Source organism: Apis mellifera, linkage group LG16, assembly GCF_003254395.2.
Source record: "Apis mellifera strain DH4 linkage group LG16, Amel_HAv3.1, whole genome shotgun sequence".
Taxonomy (NCBI): domain Eukaryota; kingdom Metazoa; phylum Arthropoda; class Insecta; order Hymenoptera; family Apidae; genus Apis; species Apis mellifera.
Genome location: NC_037653.1, coordinates 1,207,922 through 1,228,425, shown reverse-complemented (window position 1 = coordinate 1,228,425; position 20,504 = coordinate 1,207,922). Strand labels below are relative to the sequence as shown.

At 22.0% G+C, this 20,504-nt stretch overlaps 7 protein-coding genes across 8 annotated transcripts in view; 4 read left to right on the top strand and 3 right to left on the bottom strand.

Annotated features, from left to right (window-relative positions):
• Positions 1 to 62: 62 nt before the first annotated feature.
• On the bottom strand, positions 63 to 1,854 carry LOC413529 (something about silencing protein 10). The gene is made up of 4 exons (XM_396972.7): positions 1,823 to 1,854; positions 1,043 to 1,650; positions 296 to 954; positions 63 to 201 (listed from the first exon to the last, which is right to left on the bottom strand). The coding sequence occupies exons 1-4, from the start codon at positions 1,837 to 1,839 to the stop codon at positions 112 to 114; spliced, it is 1,374 nt and encodes a 457-aa protein (XP_396972.6). The 5' UTR covers positions 1,840 to 1,854; the 3' UTR covers positions 63 to 111.
• A 495-nt stretch (positions 1,855 to 2,349) lies between these two features.
• LOC409951 (39S ribosomal protein L20, mitochondrial) lies at positions 2,350 to 3,151 on the top strand. Its single transcript, XM_393443.5, has 3 exons — positions 2,350 to 2,614; positions 2,696 to 2,806; positions 2,869 to 3,151. The coding sequence occupies exons 1-3, from the start codon at positions 2,528 to 2,530 to the stop codon at positions 3,124 to 3,126; spliced, it is 456 nt and encodes a 151-aa protein (XP_393443.1). The 5' UTR covers positions 2,350 to 2,527; the 3' UTR covers positions 3,127 to 3,151.
• Tpi (triosephosphate isomerase) lies at positions 2,420 to 4,752 on the bottom strand. Its single transcript, NM_001097154.2, has 5 exons — positions 4,486 to 4,752; positions 3,980 to 4,233; positions 2,869 to 3,807; positions 2,696 to 2,806; positions 2,420 to 2,614 (listed from the first exon to the last, which is right to left on the bottom strand). Exons 1-3 carry the CDS (start codon positions 4,592 to 4,594, stop codon positions 3,427 to 3,429), a joined length of 744 nt encoding a protein of 247 aa, NP_001090623.1. The 5' UTR covers positions 4,595 to 4,752; the 3' UTR covers positions 2,420 to 2,614; positions 2,696 to 2,806; positions 2,869 to 3,426.
• Positions 4,753 to 5,130: 378 nt separating this feature from the next.
• LOC552481 (INO80 complex subunit C) lies at positions 5,131 to 8,586 on the top strand. The gene is made up of 4 exons (XM_016916929.2): positions 5,131 to 5,245; positions 7,306 to 7,511; positions 7,786 to 7,853; positions 7,934 to 8,586. The coding sequence occupies exons 2-4, from the start codon at positions 7,334 to 7,336 to the stop codon at positions 8,063 to 8,065; spliced, it is 378 nt and encodes a 125-aa protein (XP_016772418.2). The 5' UTR covers positions 5,131 to 5,245; positions 7,306 to 7,333; the 3' UTR covers positions 8,066 to 8,586.
• LOC102654461 lies at positions 5,611 to 7,192 on the top strand. The gene is made up of 3 exons (XM_026445867.1): positions 5,611 to 6,636; positions 6,715 to 6,896; positions 6,963 to 7,192. The coding sequence occupies exons 1-3, from the start codon at positions 5,878 to 5,880 to the stop codon at positions 7,117 to 7,119; spliced, it is 1,098 nt and encodes a 365-aa protein (XP_026301652.1). The 5' UTR covers positions 5,611 to 5,877; the 3' UTR covers positions 7,120 to 7,192.
• On the bottom strand, positions 7,909 to 11,254 carry LOC552470 (prostaglandin E synthase 3). The gene is made up of 4 exons (XM_624843.5): positions 11,216 to 11,254; positions 10,247 to 10,356; positions 8,952 to 9,333; positions 7,909 to 8,837 (listed from the first exon to the last, which is right to left on the bottom strand). The coding sequence occupies exons 1-4, from the start codon at positions 11,237 to 11,239 to the stop codon at positions 8,706 to 8,708; spliced, it is 648 nt and encodes a 215-aa protein (XP_624846.2). The 5' UTR covers positions 11,240 to 11,254; the 3' UTR covers positions 7,909 to 8,705.
• A 175-nt stretch (positions 11,255 to 11,429) lies between these two features.
• Positions 11,430 to 20,504, top strand: part of LOC409604 (nostrin) — a 31,660-nt gene continuing 22,585 nt past the window's right edge. The window contains exon 1 of one of the 2 annotated variants that reach the window (XM_026445862.1): positions 11,430 to 11,661. In XM_026445862.1, coding sequence (XP_026301647.1) covers positions 11,623 to 11,661 — 39 coding nt within the window. In that variant the 5' untranslated portion in view covers positions 11,430 to 11,622. Of the gene's footprint in view, positions 11,662 to 16,917; positions 17,117 to 20,504 lie in introns of those variants that run through there. The other variant, XM_016916925.2, reaches the window with a different exon arrangement.

The following is a 20,504-nucleotide window of genomic DNA, read 5'->3' as shown; positions in this document are numbered from 1 at the left end:
TACTTGTATTTTATACATAAATAAATATATTATTTTAATATAAGATATATAGAAAATAAAAATAATTCTACAATTTTTAATATAAAATACAATTTTAATACAATTTATTTTTTATTTCAATTTTATACTTTTCTTTACACTAGCTTTAATACCCGATATTTCTCCAGCATAACGAGTAACTTCTTTTCTCACTTCTCTTATCTATAAAATAAAATAAAAATTTTTTAATTATTTATTTTTATTATTATTTTATTAAATAATTATTTTTCACTATTTAAAGAAAATATATACATACCGCTCCTTTTCTACGAATTTTGGCCTTACGATATTTATTTCTGTGTTTTACTCTAGGATTACGTTGTTCTTTTTTCCGATGTGGCATTAAACCTTTATTTTTTGCTATTTGATATGTAATTGCTCTTTTTCCTTCATCATCAATTATTGTATCAATATTTTCTATTTTATTTTCTTCTCTATTCTGTAAATCTATTTTTTCATTTGTATGTTTATTTTCTATTTCAAAATCAGATTCAGATTCTAACGAATATATATTTGTATCTTCATTTACAGATTTTTCTATATGATTTGTTTTTTCATTGAAATGATTTATTTTTTGTTCATTGATGCTCATTTTATTGTTATCCAATATGTTATATAATATTTTTTCTTCTTTAGTTTTTAATATGTCCTGTATTTCTTGAATTAAATTTCCTTGCTCAGATTCAAGTTGATTTAATAATTGACGATATTGAGCTAAACGTTTTATAACTGGATGAGTACTAACAGGTAATCTTTTTGCTTTAAGCATCAAGTAGAAAGATATATTGATACAATAATTTAACAAAAGATGATATTTTATCCTTATGAAAGAAACAGCAGAGCAATTAGGCATTACACCATTTTTAATTAATTTTAAAAATGGTGCTAATAAATCTTTTGCCTCAGTTAAGTAATCTAAATCATAAAATATATATTGAAAATATTTATATTTCAAATTTTATATTATTTAAAAATAACTTATAAATTTTTTTTATTATAATACCTTTAAAATCATTTACAAGAACCACAAATTCAGGACTTTCTTTTTGTATTATTGCTTGTTTTTGTCTTTTACTAAGTTTACTGAGATCAGATTTTATAAATTGTTCTGCATTCTCGTATATTTTTTGATTATCATTTTTTGTTGTCTGTATAATATCTAATCCAAAATCAACATCATCCAATTGTTCTGCCAATCTTTTTTGAATATTTCTAGCCTCTTCTTCTTCCATTTCTGCTTCAATTAAATCTTTTTGATTGGCAGTGGCATAATCAGGATCTACATAATCTGTAGAATAATAATCTTTTTTCTTTTTTCCCCAAGCTTTTTCATTTGGCAGATCAAAATCTTCTCGTAATCCTTCAATATCAGATTCCATAGAATCTGTCTGTATTTCATTTTCAGTATTATCTTGATCTTGTTCATTTTCTTCGTGTAATCCATATACTTCATAATCACTATCATAACTTTCTGAAGATTGTCTTTCTCGTATTTTTCTAAGTAAATTGCGTTCATTTTCAGAATATTCTTCTTCAGAATTTGTGATATCATTTATATCTATATTTTCTAAATTCTCCGTTTCTTTATTCATTTCTGTTACTTTTGTTTTACTGAAAAAAATCAAGTACATATACTAATATTATATACTAATTAATAATATTAACCTTAAAAAACGTATTTTAAATATTATAAATAAATGAAATATAATTTATTTAATATTTTCAAAAATCTATATTTTATTATACTAAATTAGTATTTTATTCAAGATAATTCTTATTTTACCTTTTTTTATTTTTCATATTAAAATTTATAATATATATATATATATATATATATATATAAAATAGAAAAATTATAATTAAAAATATTTCAAAATTATACAATACACGATTGCGTATTTTATTTTATAAAACTTATAGAACTTTATTTAAAAACTTAACTTTGTCTAAAACAGATTTTTTTTGCACAAATAATAAAAAATAATACGTATTTATTATTTTTAGAAAAATATAATTTTATTAGAAGCACTTATTCTTACTCGTTACTCGAATAAAATTTAATAATTTTTTGAAGATTTAAGAATATGAATATATTTTCAAGAAATTTTCTACTGTGATTTCTCTTGATCTCAATATAACTTTTTGATCAATAATTATAATATTATTTGATTTGAATCATTATATTTTATTTATTTAAAGTAGTGTTTAGTTTTCTGATTGGTGATTTATTTTATTATAAATTTTCGAGTCAAAATCTTTACACGAGTTTTTACTATGAGTGTAAAAAGTCCCTATATGATATATTTTAATTTTTGTTAGCATATAACTATCTAACATACAACATATAGTGTGTTTTAAATATTTGAAAATTTTATAGATTATATATTTAGGTTATGTGATTACTTATGCACTATATTTGTGAAAATAAAAATTATATAAATATCATATAAACATTTGCTTTTATTATTTATTTAAATTTAAAAGAAAAATGGTATTTTTAAGTGCACAGTTATTTGTGAGATGTCGGGGTCCTGATGAATTCTGGCGAAAACGACAAATATTCAAACTCGCTGCGGTAAATATATAACACTTATTCTTAAAAAGAATGGAAAAAATTATGCTAAATAAAATTTTAATTAAAATAAAAACTTTTCAGCATTATATTGGAAGAAGAAGAAATTGCTATAGCTTAACTATTAAAAGTGTACATAGAGCATTGCAGTTTTCTACAAAAGGAAGAAAACTTAAAAAACAAGATATGAGAGAGGTATTATGCAAGAAAAATTTTCTTTAGAATATTATATAATTATTCTTTCCTTTTTCGTATAGCTTTGGGAAACTAGAATAGATGCTGCTACAAATGAACATGGTATTGGTTTAAAAGTGCTATTAGAAGGATTAAGTAGATGTAATATATTATTAAATCGCAAATCATTAGCAATTTTGGCTATTTGGGAACCACGAACATTTAAATGTTTATCTGATATTGCTTGTGCAAAGGCAAAACTTGGAGGTGATCCAAAAGTTGCCAATAATTCTATGCCTGAAAATGTTATGATTAAAGGATTAGTTGATGAATTAGATTAAAAGGTTAAATAAATTATGAAACTTACATTTTGTTGTAACATTTATTGAATTATTAATGATTATGTATTTACAACAAGCATATGTTTTTTTAAGAATAGAAGAATGAAATATATATTTTATTGTTAATTGTAAGATAATAACTCTTCATTGCAGGAACATGACATAAAACTTTCTCTATACAAACAACAAGAAAAATATTTATAAATTAATTCTTACTTATTTTATACTTATTATAATATACACATTCTAGAGTGTATATTAATTTAAGGAATAATATTCTTATATAAAGAATATTTCATCTCACTGCTTAGCGTTAACGATCTGTACAAAATCAGGTTTTAGAGATGCTCCACCAACTAAAAATCCATCAATATCTTTCTCTTTTGCTAAATCTTTTGCATTTCCTGCTGTTACTGAACCTCCATAAATAATTCTAACAGTTTCTGCGACAGTTTGATTAACATTTTTAGAAAACCAATTTCTTAATTTTTCATGAACCTCTTGAGCTTGTTGTGGTGTGGCTGTTTTACCCGTTCCAATTGCCCAAACTGGTTCATAAGCAACAACTACATTATCCCATGAATTGATTTTATTTGCAATAGCTTTTGTCTGTCTAAAAACTACTTCATCTGTTTTACCAGCTTCTCTTTCTTCTAATTTTTCTCCAATACATGCAATTACCTTTATTAAATATATACACATATTGATATTTATTAATTTTTAAATTTCATGCTATAACACACACACACACACACACACAAATATCATTTATTTTATTTTTAATTACATGTAAAGAATTCTATAATTGTAATTTGAATAATAACTTATATTTTTAAAATAATTAATATTTTACCTTTAGTCCACTTTCTAAAGCATGGGCTACTTTTTCTGCTATTAATTCATCATTTTCACCAAAAATATTTCTACGTTCGGAATGACCAAGAATTACCCATGGGATTCCATTGTCCAAAAGCATAGCAGGACTTATTTCTCCAGTAAATGCTCCTTTTGCAACCTTATATGTATTTTGTCCAGCAATACTAATATTATTGGGTAATATATTCTTGGCATATGTTAAATATATAGATGGTACACCAACAACAACCTCTGATATAATTATGATATAATATAATTATGTAATTTAATTTTAATATATTTATTTTATTAATTATAATAAAATATACACATTACTTAATATTTGAATATATTATTATAAGATTATATATTATGATATTAATATTATATTTTAATAATGAATATTATTAATATATGAACAATTAATGAATGTTATGAATAAAATTATAAAAAAACATAGGTTAAAAATATAGAAAAATAATAAAATTTTTTCTTTAAACATACCAACATTTGAATCAAGTGGACCTTTTTTTAAAAAGCCAACAATATCATTTATTTCACTTTTGGTACCATTCATTTTCCAATTACCACCAACAAAAAATTTACGACCCATGGCCTTAGAGTATATTGATACAAGTAAACTATTAATAGTAATAAATTTGCAAGTTACTTGCAAATCTGAAACAAATTTTGAAAATATTCTTTCGACCTTCAACAATACAGAAGGTGAATTTAGTCACGTTCCTTCCAACCCGATTTTATGAAATCCCCACCATTCTCGATTTACTCCCCTCTCTTTTTTATGAAACTCTAGTACTTTAATTAAATAATTTAAAATAATTATTTTATTTTCAAGAAGAAAATTATTTGTTAAATATATTTTTTCATAAATAAATATATTTCAAAATTTTATAAATAATTTTTTATATAATTTTATGATAAAAAAGATTTTTAATTTGAATTTAATTAAAATTTGAATATTCTAAATTTAATGAATTGAAATTTAAAAAATAATAAATTTGACAAAATAATTAAATATTAAAATCATTTTAAAATTTCAAATAAAATATTATAATTCATTTTAAAAGTCAAATAAAATAAAATATATCATAAAATTAATAAATAAATTATATTATATTATAAAGTTTAAAAATATCATTAAATTAAATTTTTATCTATTAAACATTGAAAAGTAATAACTTATAGCACATTTAACATTCAACTTATGTATACAGTAATCGATTTGAAATGATGTTAATCTATGGTGAGTAATAAATAAAGATTATATATCATAAAAACATAAAAAATTATTTATTTTAATAATATGAAAAATAAATAAAATCAATATTTAATGATTTATAAATAATTTAATATTTAATATATCATCGTAATTGGATTCAAATAAATATATTTCATTTTGAAGGTTATGAAATTGTTTAATTAAATTAGTTAATTAATTTTTAAATTATTCTTAATAAAGTTAATGATATTTATTGTTCACGATTATTTATTATAACGGAATAAAATATAGGATATACTTACTATATTTGATGAATTCTTTATTTAAAATCCTTTTTTGGTACAATTTAACAAAATTGCAAAAAAAGAAATGCATGTTAACAAAAAACTTTAAACATTATTTTTTAATTATTATTACAATATATTCTTATTACTTGTAAAATTTAAATTATTAAATTAATAAAACTAATTATGCTGTTTATTATGAAGTTGAATAAAGAAACAATTGCATAAGTTTGTTTATAATGATTTGTCAATGTTTATATAACACAAAAATTAGAATTTTATATTTTATTATACATATTATTTTAAAATATTTATTTATTAATTTTAGTTAATATCATAAATATAATTTTTAAATTCAACAATTTGTTTAAAATGTCAAAGTTCAATATGGATAAATTTATACATACATTTATCCAAAACTTAGGTTTAAGAATTGAGTCTTGTACTTGCAAGAAATTTAACAAAATTGCATTTATGACAAATATAGATAAATCTTGTACATTGAAACAACTATATCCTGCAGAAGAAATAAAAGAAGTTAATATACAACAAGATTTGGATTTTTCTACAGAAAAAAATATAAAACATTTTATGGAAAAACATGCTAATCTCTTTGATAAACTTACTTATTTAAATAACACACAAATTTTAAATTCCCATTTAAAAAATATTAATTCAAAGATTCTTCAGAAAATAAAAACAAAAAGAAAATATGGAATTATAAAAAAGGGGGAACTCAAAACACATAACAAAATTATAATTTGTAATAAAAAATTAAAAACAAATTTAGCAAATAAATTAAATGGACCAAAATACAATTTACCATCATCTATAACATGGAAAAAATATATAAATTCTCATAATTCCAAAAAAAATAAATTTAAAAAAGTTGCAATATTTGAAAATTCTAAACTATTTTGTTATAATACAAGTACACATGATTATCAGAAAAGTAATGACACTTCAATTGATAATGATAAACAAAAAACTTTTCTTAAACACAATTTAACAAATGTTATGATAAATTTTACAAAAAAAGAAATAGAAATGACTGAAAAATTATTGTTATTGTATATAAAAGATGTAGAATATATAAAAAGAAATGTTCAAATTACCTTACATATAACAAAGGTTATACAGTATAAATATATTTTTTATTTTAATTTAAAGTATTTTTTCAATTATTTTAATTTATTACTTATTATATAGAATTCAAAATTTAATTATGACACAAAGGATCGAATAGAATATAATCAATTACTTTGTCATCACGCAATTTTATGTTTAATTGAACCAAGTAAAAAAGGTGCTGTTTTAATTGAAGATAATTTACCAGTTATTATTAAAAAATACCTTATGCATGGATACAAATATCATTTTGATTTTCAGAGGTATTTTATTTAAAAGAAATATTATATAAATATTAAGGATTTGAATGGATAAAATATTCTTTTTAGGAATTCAAAGAATTATTATACAGCTGTTCTTATTTTGAGTCAATCAGCTAAAGTTCTGGTTAAACATATAAACACAACTATGATGCATACAATTTGTGGTATATTAGGATGTGATGTGCAAGAAATATTAGTGTTATATAATCCAAGAGAAAAATGATTCTATATATTATTTCTAAATATTAATTTTATAAAAAAAATCTATGAATATATATTTAATATAATATATCAAATAAATGTAAATTTATTAAATGATAATGTAACCATACATAATACATTCTTATGTAATTAATCTTAATAAATATCAAAAGTTGTGTATATTCATTAAAATATATTTCTTTTATAGGAGATTTCTATTTTACATAAGAGGAAAAATGGTAAATGAAGAAATAGTGGAATTTAATAAAAAATCACAACCAATTTTTAAGAATCCAATTTTTCAACAAAAATTTCGATCTACTAGTACCACTGGAAAAAAACGAACTTGGCGCTCATTAAAACAAGTCTTAGCTCAAGAACGTACTTTACCATGGCTTCCAGAAGTAGTGCATTGTATGATTTATTTATTTTAATATTACATATATAGATTTAAAATGATTTAAATAATTCAAGAACAAAAAATTATTAATATAATTATTGGTATATACAAAATTTATATATTTAATAATATACTTAAATGTAATTCATTTTATAACTTCTGTATATGTGCACATCAAAATTTAGTATTAGATGTAAAAAAATTCTACTAAAATATATACAGTAAATATATAATAATAAATATTAAATTTTTTGAAATATATGAATATTATATTACTAAAAATTTCAGATAGTTCTATTAATGCACCGCCAAGCTTTAGACCAGCAAAAAAGTATTCTGATATTTCTGGATTACCCGTAAGTGATTTTTTACATTTATATGATTGGTTATGGGATTAAAATATAAAACGAATATATAAATTATATTTATTTTACAGTCACGATATACAGATCCACAAACTAAATTATACTATGCAACTGCAGAAGAATTTGCAACAGTTCGAAGTCTACCAATGGATATAACTGCTGGATATCTAGCGTTGCGCGGTGCCTCCAGTATTGTTGGATAAAATAAATGAGAATTTTATTTTCTATAATTTCCTTATATTTAAATAATATAGAACACGGATATTTTATTTTGTAATTATATCATACTTATTGTAGAATAACGAAATAGGTGTAAATCTGTAAATTAATTATAAGGCTGCAAATGTAAACAAAAATATATCGAATTTATAAAGAGACAAAATAAGATTATTTTTAATAAAAATTGTTTTTTTTTTTATACATACATACATTGTATGTATTAAGTTCTTTTAATGGGATTTTCTGAAATAAACAATTCCACAAAAAATTTAGGTCATTTTCATTATTTTATCTCCTTCATATTATACACAAGTAATTATTATTAAAAAAGGATTGTTCATTATAACTTAGCATTATGAATTACGAAGTAAAGAAGGATTGGAAAATCTTTAAAAAGAATATTACTGTTTTTTTTTTCTCTTGACCACTGTATTCTGTTATGTTGACAATTTCTTGTGCACCTTATTTGTCTGCTACTGCAATGTGGGCCATTAGCAAATTTAATGAAAATACAAATAGCATGGCCTATTGAAATATTGCCTGATGGTGCACTTAGGTCGCCATTTGTTTTTGTATGTTTTACTTTTTTAATGAAGATTATTTTAAAGTAGCATCATAATATTTTCATTCAAGCAGGTCAGGCAAATCATCATCGTCACTATCCATTCCTTCACCTTCATCTCCTAGTTCGTCTAAATCATCAAAGTTTGGTTTACTGTCTCCAGATCCTCCTAGACCACCCATCTGTCGCATCATCTTTAAATAATAATACAAATTTAGATTATAAAATTGATTCTTTCAAAATAATTAATTGTAAATAAATATTTTAAATACAATTAATATTATTTTTTAAATATAATAATGTCTTACTTCTTCCAAATCGTGACTACTTCCTTCCATGCCACCTTCATCATCGCTATCATCTTCATCCTTCCATTTGTTAAAATCACTTTTTAACCAATGGGCTTTCGTCTTTTCTTTTGTTAATCTTGGCCAATATGGACCTTCTTCTTTTTTAAAAAGAACTAATTCTAAAGTCCTTCCTCTTAAGTTTTGAATTGTTCTATTTGGGGTAATTTCTTCATATAAGTTAATTGTTACTTCATGCATTTTTTGTTCTGTTCCACCTATTCCTTTAAAATATATCATTTGTGGTTCGATGTTAATAATAGGATCTTTGCAATCTTCTAGACAGATAGTAACAAATAAAATATCTTTTCTCTGAGCCCACATAACAGGCGGGGGAGGCAATCTGAAAAATTTTTAAGCAATCAATAGCTTTAAATAGTATACAAAAAATTAAATTATATATTATATATTAAAATATTAAAATATCATAATTATAGTTCTATTAATTATTATTTATTAGTTATATTATTCACTTATTATTATTTATAGTATTTTTGTATAATGTATGCATGTATGCATATATGATGTATGCTATACATGAAATATATTTACAATAAATTTATAATATTACAGAGATATATAGAGAATACTAATTATATTTCTATATAATCATTTGTTATTAATTTCTAATATATAATTTACATAAAAAATGAAATGTGATACTTAATAAAATCTAGATATTAAAAAGATATTGAAACATATGTAAAATAATTGTAAAACGTAGGTAAAGGTTAGAAACAAAGCTCTATGGTTTCCAATTAAAACTGCTAGTCATTATAGATGAAATGATGTTATTTTTATAAAAGAATTGTGAAAAATAAAAATGATATAAAACAATTGGATATATTTTGATGAAATATAAAAAATGATAATATATTTTTTGCATTTTAAATATATAGTCAATTATTTAGAAATACAAGTTATTAAAAAACAGTATTGTTACTCGGTTATCTAAAAATAAAAAAGAATATAGAAAAGCTAATTAATAGAGTGATCGATCTTAAAAATTAACAAAAACAATATTTTAAATTAAGAAAAAAGAGGTATAAAACAATTTCTTGCGATTCTTTTCCAGAAATTTCGAGAATCAATAAAGCCATCTTTACAACATGGCGGTGTTTCGAAAGCCACGGGGCGGTATTCAAGCTCATTTCATGAATATCTATTATTATTTTCATAATAATACTAATAAGAAGGAATTTCAGAATCAAGGAACACATTCGAAAAAAATTTTATGTGATTTCTTATATACTTACTGGCCTTCTTGAGTCATATTCGAGAGCTTCGTTCCGCAAGAAGCAAACAAACACAGAGCACTTACGTATCGCGCCGTAGACCTCTGATTCGAGAGTGTTTCGAGATTCAACTATCGATCAAACAAGATGGCGATTGGTTACTTTTGTCGATGTTGAATTCTCTTGTTTCCGGAATCGAATTTTAAAAAGTTTTGCTCGTATATCTTTAAATATATAATTTCTACTATTAAAAGTAAATTTAATGTTATTTGTGCAGTTATTTACTATATATAAAAATATTTATTTAAATAATTTTTAATTATAATTTTTTAACATAAAAAATATTTAAAGATACTTATTCTTTGTACTTATACAAACATTAAAATAACTAGATATTCGAGTATAGTGTAAACTAGTAAATATTCGACAATTATATGAATGATAGTTAAAATTAATTTTTTAAAATATTCGTACAAATAAATCAATCAGATATTACAAAAAAATAAAAATTAAAAAAAAGTTTATTTCTATTTTTCACTCATTATATAAAGAAAATTTTTTATTTACTTTGTTATTATTAATTTCATTAATAATAACTTCGTATTAAAAGTCATAAATAATAAATATCATAAATACATATATTGATTATATTGATTACATGTAAATAAAAATATAAATTTATTTATATTAAGATTATATTAATATATATAAATATATATTTCAATTATTTATGAAAAATTGTTTTTTCGCAAGAAAATATTTATATTTTATATTTTTCGCATAAAATAATTAATACTATACAACATATAATATATAACAAATAAATTTAAAAAAAGAATTGACCAGATAACAAAGAGAGAGAGAGAGAGAGAGAGAGAGAGAGAGAGAGAGAGAATAGGGAAGAAAAGCGAAGGGAAAAGAGAGCAAAAAGAGAGAGCCTTTGCATTAGATTGTAGGTCAGTGCGGCAAAAGAGGAGGGGAAGATACTACCTTTCTTGCCGTAACCGTGGCCATAAACTAACAGGACATACACACTGTATATCAGTCTTTCTTTCGCAGCTCTGACTCGTCCTGTTTGTCAGTTTTGCAGGTGGTTGTTTTTGCATAAATGTGTTTTCGATAATATTTATAACTTTAATACTTTCTTTCAATTTTTGTGTAAATTCATAATTTTTTTATTACTTTTTTGATTAATTTCCAGTTTGTCATCGTATAATAATTTGATCAATTTCCAATTCTTTTTGTTAATCTATAAGAAGTTATTGACAGACGCGCGTGCGCATGTATGCATCACACTCAATGGATACCTCGAGAAGTTGCAGTCGAAATAACGGAGATCGACAATGAAACCGTGACTTTCTACGATCTGTGCAACTTGTTGCTTTGGGATTAACATTATGTCGACCAGTTCTCTTTTTTATAAGGATAAGTACGTGGTAAGTGTCATTCTTCTTTATTATATATTTTATGTATGCTTATATTTATATATGAAATTTGAAATAATTTGTATTGTTTTGCTCATCATATAGCTATATTTTTATATGTTATTAAATAAAAAAGTTTAATACGTTTTATAAAAATTTCTCTCTATATAAATATATAAATTATTTACTTATTGTATACGCTTTCTTGATCGTTGATGTCGTCATGCATCGTTGAGTTTTAACTCGCAATGAAAAATTTAATACGATATTCGTTTATATGATATATTATCCATGAAATTATACGTAATAAATGATAGATTGAAATGTATTCATTTATATATATATATATATTTTCTTAGATTTTTAAATTTTATTAAATATATTTTCAAATGTATATACTAATTAAGAATTTGTTCAGAAATGTTTATTAGATACGAATAGATTTTGATAAAATTTTGAAAATAAAAGAAAATAAGTATTTGTTATACACGAAGAATTATTATATTACTATACTATAATACGTAATTCTTTCATTGTACAGAAATGATGTAAAAGTAACAATGTAATTATTGATGAGATTGTGTGTCATACATTTTATAAAATGCATTTCGTAGTTAATGGATAAAATGATGAAAGAAAAAAAACAAATAAAAAAAAGTTTTTTTTTTATATAATATAAAAATTTTTTAATTTCTCTATTATATAAAATTAAAAATTATTACATAAAATTAAAAATTTTCAATTTCTGCATTATATAAAATTAATAATTGTATTAGTAATTGTTTTATAAATTCGTTTCTTAATGAAATCTTTATTATTTTCATTTTATATAATAATATAATATAATAAAACCGATCGATTTTTATTTAACAGAAATATTTAAAATGCTCAACTCTTACAAATCATGAATTAATATTGGTTCTATTTATTTTGATATAGTTATAAGATAAATAAAGTAAATTGGAATATATTTTAAATTTGTGATAGTTGTATAAATACGTGATATCATCGCAATAATTTTCAATACAAGAAGCTTCATGAACGATATGTATTTGGTGATAACTCTGAATTGGCAAAACATGAAATTAAGACAGTCAACGAACGGCATTGAAGTTTAGTTACCAAGTGAATGTTAAACCGTATTGTTCTAGTTATTCTTATCCTTGATTTTATAAATCTTATCACTATCTCTGATATGATCAAATGAAAAATATCTTTTCCGTTCGTTTTATCGCGAACGGCGAACATTTGAAGATGAATTCGTTGTTTCGTTTCGCAAGATATGGTTATATTAAAAGTAAAACAAAAGACATGAGATTAAGCTAAAAGTATATTTAAGATGATAATATTTGATATAGTATTTAATAATGCAATATTTGTTATATGACAAATTGAAAATCAATATATGTTATATGTTCCAAGAAAATTAAATTATTTTATAATTTCATATTATTTTAAATTGATAGTCCAATATAAATCCGGTGTATTATTTCAATTTATATAGATGCACATAAAGCCAATATATTATACAAAGAAATTTATTTTTTTCCTAAATATCGATTTATAAATATTAGTTTAGTAAAATGTTTTACATTTTACATAAACATATTCAAAGTGCTATATAAAAATTGACATGCATTGAATGATCAATTCCTAACTTCGATTTTATTAGATCGTTAAGATCATCGTATGCATAAACTTTTATATTTTATTACATAATTACCGGTTGAATACAGAGAAGAGGATAGGTTGAGAATGAAAAAAAAAAAAGAAAAAGATAGAAGTATTCACACGAGAAAGAAGTGAAAGAGGGAAAGGATGGTAGAGTGGAAGGGAGGATCCAGAAGAAGAAAAGACCAGCTATATATTCTTCGATATAACATATTCAAGTTTCAAAAGATTCGGATGCCAGAATGACCCTCAGGGGTGAAAGTCTTACATCAGAAACGTGTATTTTATTATACTAAACTGTACGATTCTTGTAAGGAAATGATCATTAGAGTAAGAATTGTACATTGCGGTCTTTTTCTCCTTCTTTTCATTTATGTCATCTTTAATTGTTTCAAATTCATGTTTGTATCTTTTAAAAATAAATTTAACTGACATCAATATATTCATAAGTCGTTTTATATTTTAATATTTATTTATAATATTTATTGTAATTATATTTAAAATATTTAAAATTCTGATTTTGCAATTATGTTCTCATGAATTAACAAAGTCTTGAATAAAAAAATAGTATTTATTCGTTACATTGTTCAAGCTTTTCTGGCGAATATATATGTGCCTCAGAATTCATTTTTATTAAAATTAAACTCCTTTGGATCAATGTAGAAAGTAATTTTATTATTATATAACATAAATTATTTTAAATAATTGAACTCTTAATTTTTCTTCATTTTTCATAATCATCATTATTAGTAAAAAAAGTTTGAAAATTTGTTAAACTTGATTTATTTAAAAATGAAGCTTTGAACGAAAAAATGTTATCTTTTTTTTTCTATACATATTTTGCATTATAGAATCATTAGGCTGATTGTATTATGATACATATTTGTATATTAAAAATATAGATTAAATTTATGTTTTGAAAATAATATTATAATTATTATAAAATAAAAAAAATATATGTATATAAAATAAATTTCAAATAAATTTAATAATATTTAGGAGTATTTTATAATAATTTAATAATATTAGGAATATAAAACAATATTACATATTAAACATTATACATTATACACATTATAAAATATTTACTGAAAAGATATAATAGCGGAGATTCTATGTATTTAAATGTATATATTATTAATTATATTTATACAATACATTATATTAATACTTAGTTGATTCATTTTTGATTTCAATAATATCTGTGAAACAATATTATGAATTATATCATTATATTATGTCATTAATTATTGTATTTATATACGTATATACTCATGATTAGTCTCAAATTGTTAACAATCTTAAGCTTAAAACGAATAATATTTATATCGTTATTCTCCAGAAATATTTAATTAATTAATCTTTTTTAGAATTTTTTTTCTATCTTTTTACAATAAAATATAAAATCGAATTTATTTGAATTTCAGTTGTCCGTAATTCGAGTGAATCGTGAAAGAACCTCGTTCCGGTTGACGAGTCATTTCCGCTTGATCCTAGTCGCCATATTATTACGAGACTACCGCTATACGGCGAACTCATATAATAAGTATCGATTGCTATGCGAAACGCATATCAATACTGATTATATTTCAAAGCTACAATAGTTCACATTCTCATAAAATACATTTGATATGTTATTTTCATTTCAATTTGATTGATTTTTGTTAATCGTTTTTAAATCTGGATCGATCTGGAAATCTTATTTTTCTTGATTCCAAAATTATCGATGATTCGACATTGAAGTGATTCAAAGATGTTGTGATTTTATTTCTCGATTAATTGGAAAATGTGAATTGCAATTTAAGTTTTGTTTGTTTAGTTTTTTTCGTGACTAAGAAATAAGCATTAAGACAGAAAATAAAGATATCGAAAATAAGATTGTTGAAATCTGATTTTTTTGATTGATACGAAGTCAATGATCGAGTTAAAACTTTTTTTTTTTTTTTCCTAAAAAATATTGATAATTATATAGAAAAAAAATTGCATAGATTTCGATGACTTTGAAATATATTGTCAAAATCAATTTATTAATCAACTTTTTTCCTATATATATGTTTTTTTATAATATATATTTGTTAGAAAAGAGACACAATTAAAAAATTTTGAGAAAACGATTTTAAATGATTCAAATCATTATAAAATGCCAAATTGGAAATTTACAATTGGGAAATTCACGTACAGCATTTTACGATAGTTTTTTTTCTGTAATATAAGTCAATAAAGGCAAATTTTGATAAAATATGTCAATTAATTTAAATATTAATAAAAAAACTTTCAATATTATATTATTATTGCTATTTTTAATCTATAATTTTAAATTATATTTGTTTCGTAAATAATTAAAATTTTAATAAATTTTGATTTCTAGATTTCTTTAAATTTGTAAAATTTTTATATTTTATTCTTTATTTATAAAAATAAATTTATATTATATATTGGCAATATTTTCATAAATTATTTTTACAAATTATTCTTTATCTTTCGAATTATAAAAATTGTAATTTTAAAAATTTAAAAAAAATTCGGGTTTCAAAAAGTTCCAAATATACTCTTTGAGTATCGAAAGATTTTCAAATAGTTTAAATGTTGTTAAAAACAAAAAAAAAAAAAGGAAAAGAGAATAAAAAGAAAATAGAAAAAATAATGGAAGTAACTAGAAACGAAGAACTCGCAGAGGAATTTAGAATGACGGTATTCCGTGACACACCCATTGGAAAATATTACGCAGAGTTTGCAACCTATGATTAACGAAATGAGCAGTCTTTTTTGTTTTCTCTACTATTTCCGTATAAACATAAACTCAAAACATATCGGAACGAAAGAAAAACGAACTACTAATATATGTATTAGTAACATTACAATACAATGTATTCGTTTCCACGCATCGATTAACCTTCGTGTATGAATATTATTTTCGATCAGCCTTCACTCGTATACATGTGCGTATACCTTTCGAAAGAATCACTCTTCATATATATATATATATATATATATATATATATATTCTATGATGTATTTACAACTTATGATGCATCAGTTTCGTTGTTTGCGATAAGTAAAAGAGAAAGTATCCGACCGATGGTAACGTTTGAAAAATGTACTTGTTAAAGGAATAGAAGTTTCAAACACTAGACTTTCTTCGTTATATTCTGCCTTTGTTTTCATTCACCATTCAATCAACCGTACACAAACGTAAAACGACAATGACGAGCTTGATTTTTTTTTTTTTTTTTTTTTTTTTTTTTTTTACGCAATTATTATTATTTCAAGCGTAAGCAAGTTAATGAGAAATTCCGGGAAAAGAAAGATCGACGAAACGATAATAATATACTTTGTTGCGATATACGATATCAAAATGAAAATTCGTCATGTGGACGAAAAAAAATCGAAATCCAATTAACTAATGTATAATATTTCGTGTATGAAAGAAACGTCACATCGGATAATGCCATTCGATAAGAAAAGTATGATGAATGTATGTTACAATATTATCAGTATGGTTTCGTATGAATTCCGATCTACTCACTTATTTGTCTTATTATTGCGTTTTTTTTTTTTTGTGACACCATTTAAGCGCGTCGCGTGAAATAGATCGAGCCATCCGAATTACAAAAATATCGAATCGTTAGAAAGAGAAGAAAAATGATAAGTGTTGTAACATTAATTCGGAATGAGAGACATAACTTGACAAGTAATTAAAATTCGAAAAAAAAAAGTGAATACCAGTCGTAGAATGTTTCCTAAATATCTATCGTTTTCGCGCTGTATTCATCGAAAGGGCTTTCGAGATCTCGCTGTAAGTAGTCAATCCACTCAGCGAAACAAACTTTGCAAGTCCGTACTTTCTTGTCGATTCACCGGATATGAAACACATGTTCGAATTCTTGTTGTAATCGCGTGACCAGTGACGTTAATCCTTTTTTTTTCTTTTTTTAAGTGTCTTGCAAGTTACTTTCTTTTTGTAAATGTAGATGTATTTTGTGAATATTTTTTTTTTTTTAGATAAGACATGTTCATACAAAATCGAAAAAAATTAGCGATGGAATGATCTTGAAATGGGTTCACGATCTTTCAGAAAATGTTGAAAAAATATATATATAGATGTACATACAGATGCGTATATATTTTTTGTTTCAAGTTAGGATTAACTTTTGTATGGACATACGATAAAATATTTCGTAGTTGATACAATGATAACGATGAAGTTTAAAAAAAGTTACTATGATGATAGTATTTATGATATAGATAATTGTTAAAAGTTAATTTTAAAAAAGATACGAAGTATGATGTTTTGAATTAATTGTGAACTCTGTTAATATTAGTATAAGCATTTTCAAAATAATTGTAATTTAATATTTAGAATTAAAATTAAAATTTAGAATTTTTAATAATATAAATCTATTTCTATTTAAAAAAAAATTCTTCAAATTCTTTTTATAACAAATAATGTAATAAATAATGATATAATGAATTTATTTTGCTTTTTGATAATTTATTAGTCCATTATTTGATAAATGCAAAAAGATTCAGAAAGATAGATATATAGAATGTTTTTAGAATGGATAATATAAGTAGTCAAAAAATAATTCTATAATACCTATAGAAATGAATTGATAAATTAAGTTTGAAAATTTTTCAAGCGAATGTAGCTAATTCCTAATTAAATATGAATGGATTATCGATAAGGGATTATTTTATATGCAAAATAAATAAAATGTAGAATATAATCTTAAGTCTTTGTTTATTGTTATGACTTAAGTCTTTGTTTATTAAGAAAATAGATATTAATATAATAATTACAAGATATAATAAAAGATATAATATGCAATGCAATATATGCATATAAAATGTTCTCTAAACCTATTGTATCGATTTTTAAATTAAATAGTTCACAGAAGATTAATTATATAGGACAGTGATTTACTACACTATATTAATATGTCGTGAAAGACTTGCAAGTATATTTGGGATTTTTTACAAATTAGAAAAAGTAAATAACTAGTGCTCTAAATAATTTTAACTATTATTTTTTAATGAAACTATCTTTTTTTTGAAATATATTAGAAATTAACATTAGAAATCAACATTTTATATAACATTTTCACATATATACATATATATAACTTAATAATCTTAGTTTTTGAGATTTACAAAAAAAATTGCTATTATATATAGAATATAGAATTTAATCTATATATATATATATATGTTCAAAATATATATAAACATGTTGCCACCATTAATAATTTAAATTATTACAAAATGATAAATATGAAAAATATATTTCCTCATGAATAATAAACTTGGAATATTTTAACCTATATCTAGTTTAGCTATTTCACAAAAATCATCACTACTGTTATTATTATTTTATCCATAAAGAATTTGAATGAAAATAAAATATAAAACAATTTGAAATTAACAATATCAATCTCTTGTACTTTTGTAGTATTTATTATTAAAACATTGATCATTATGATTACTCGACACTTAATTTATTTTCGCATTCAATGGATCCGTGTGCATACTTTTCGTGGATAGATATTGTAAATATGGTGATATTAATATAATAGAATGATAATATTATCACTTATTATACAATCTATGTGCTAATCGTCGTGATATATTCATATAAATAGTCAATAAATAGAGATTATTTATGCACATTTTGTAATGGATTTATAATAGATGAAATTTTATATAATAGTAGCAATCTTTTTTTGTAAAAAAAAAGGCGAATAGTTATATATAGATATAGAAAAAATTTTATTTGAAATATTGATTTGATACAGTGTATATTATCGAAATCGAGAGATAGTTTTTCTATTTTTATTTATTTATTTTTGTATTTATAAGTAAGTAATAAATTAATAATAAAGTTATAGTTAAGTTTTTAAAAAATCTCTATATAATGAGTTGAATAATAAGAATTTGGGCAACAAGAAGTTGGACAAAATTTGTTTCGCATCATTAAATATTCAAGCATCATTTGTTAATATTAATTAATACATAATGGAAAAAAATTATTTTATTTCCATTTTGAAATCATTTATATATATAAATATTTTTTTATAATGGTAAAAAAACGTAATATATTTTTTAATATGTTGTTGAATTTTGGTAATTTTCTTGTGTTTGCTTGAGATTAAGAAAATTAATATGTGTTTAGAATGTATTTTTTTTCGTAGAATTTTTCTTGAGATTCAAATTTTTTTTAAACAGAATAATATATTATATATAATTTGTTTATTCAGATAATTATCATTAAACATGAAAACATTTATTTAAAATATTTTTTTTTATTCTGCACAATTAAAGAATTATAGCGAATAATGTACATAAGAATAATATATAAAGAAAAACATGATTTATGTTGAATAATGTCGTTATAAGAATGATATATAAAAAAGATATATATACATCTATTTTTTTCGCAATAACTTTATATAAATAAATGATATATAAACAAAAACTTTTTCGATTAATTAGTTAAGAAGAATTTTTTTAAACACAAATACTTTTTTAAAATTCTTAAATTTCTTATATTATTTTTTGTTATGCATCATTAAAAATTATGATGATTTAAAAGAAAACAAGATATAAATTGGAACAAGCTATATAAATTGTTAAAAATAAAAAAAATGTTATAAATTAAAATTCAATGAAGCATAATTTGAATATTTTATATAATTTTATGTATCAATGCATTTGAAAAATAGAAATACATTTTTTTTAAATAGAATTAAATAATTTTAAGTCAATCAATATTTCTTAATTTTTATAAAAAAGTATTAAACTTTATATAATTTATATTTAAATTTAATAAAAAATTATTAGAATTAAAAGTTTTCTGAATTATTTAAAAATTATTTAAATATACAGGTATACACAGATTTTTGCTATAAAACAGTAATTTCAAAATTTTTATTTAATTTTTGACAAATTGTTAATCTTGATTTTCTCAAAATGTTTAATGTCAGATAAAAATATTACTTCTTTTTCGATTTATTTTTGTATATGATTATTAGGAATAATTATTAGGATATTCTTTAAAATCTAAAAATTTTCAAAATATGAATTATTTTTATTTAACTTAATAATAATCCAATTTTTTTTGTATTTAGTTTACTTATTTTAATCATTTTAATTAAAATACAATAATTTTTATGGAAAAAGGATGAAAG

Coding starts and splice junctions, on each gene's coding strand:
- Tpi (NM_001097154.2), bottom strand. CDS start 4,594: ATGGGTCGTAAATTTTTTGTTGGTGGTAATTGGAAAATGAATGGTACC. Junction 4,234..4,485: donor TCCACTTGATTCAAATGTTG/GTATGTTTAAAG, acceptor TAATTATATCAG/AGGTTGTTGTTGGTGTACCA. Junction 3,808..3,979: donor CTTTAGAAAGTGGACTAAAG/GTAAAATATTAA, acceptor TATTTAATAAAG/GTAATTGCATGTATTGGAGA.
- LOC552481 (XM_016916929.2), top strand. CDS start 7,334: ATGGTAAATGAAGAAATAGTGGAATTTAATAAAAAATCACAACCAATT. Junction 7,512..7,785: donor GCTTCCAGAAGTAGTGCATT/GTATGATTTATT, acceptor TAAAAATTTCAG/ATAGTTCTATTAATGCACCG. Junction 7,854..7,933: donor CTGATATTTCTGGATTACCC/GTAAGTGATTTT, acceptor TTTATTTTACAG/TCACGATATACAGATCCACA.
- LOC413529 (XM_396972.7), bottom strand. Junction 955..1,042: donor TCTTGTAAATGATTTTAAAG/GTATTATAATAA, acceptor TTTATGATTTAG/ATTACTTAACTGAGGCAAAA. Junction 202..295: donor AAATTCGTAGAAAAGGAGCG/GTATGTATATAT, acceptor TTTATTTTATAG/ATAAGAGAAGTGAGAAAAGA.
- LOC102654461 (XM_026445867.1), top strand. CDS start 5,878: ATGTCAAAGTTCAATATGGATAAATTTATACATACATTTATCCAAAAC. Junction 6,637..6,714: donor TTACCTTACATATAACAAAG/GTTATACAGTAT, acceptor CTTATTATATAG/AATTCAAAATTTAATTATGA. Junction 6,897..6,962: donor TATCATTTTGATTTTCAGAG/GTATTTTATTTA, acceptor TATTCTTTTTAG/GAATTCAAAGAATTATTATA.
- LOC409951 (XM_393443.5), top strand. CDS start 2,528: ATGGTATTTTTAAGTGCACAGTTATTTGTGAGATGTCGGGGTCCTGAT. Junction 2,615..2,695: donor AAATATTCAAACTCGCTGCG/GTAAATATATAA, acceptor AAAACTTTTCAG/CATTATATTGGAAGAAGAAG. Junction 2,807..2,868: donor AAAAACAAGATATGAGAGAG/GTATTATGCAAG, acceptor TTTTTCGTATAG/CTTTGGGAAACTAGAATAGA.
- LOC552470 (XM_624843.5), bottom strand. CDS start 11,239: ATGGCCACGGTTACGGCAAGAAAG. Junction 10,357..11,215: donor CCACGGTTACGGCAAGAAAG/GTAGTATCTTCC, acceptor TTTGATCGATAG/TTGAATCTCGAAACACTCTC. Junction 8,838..8,951: donor GTAGTCACGATTTGGAAGAA/GTAAGACATTAT, acceptor TATTATTTAAAG/ATGATGCGACAGATGGGTGG.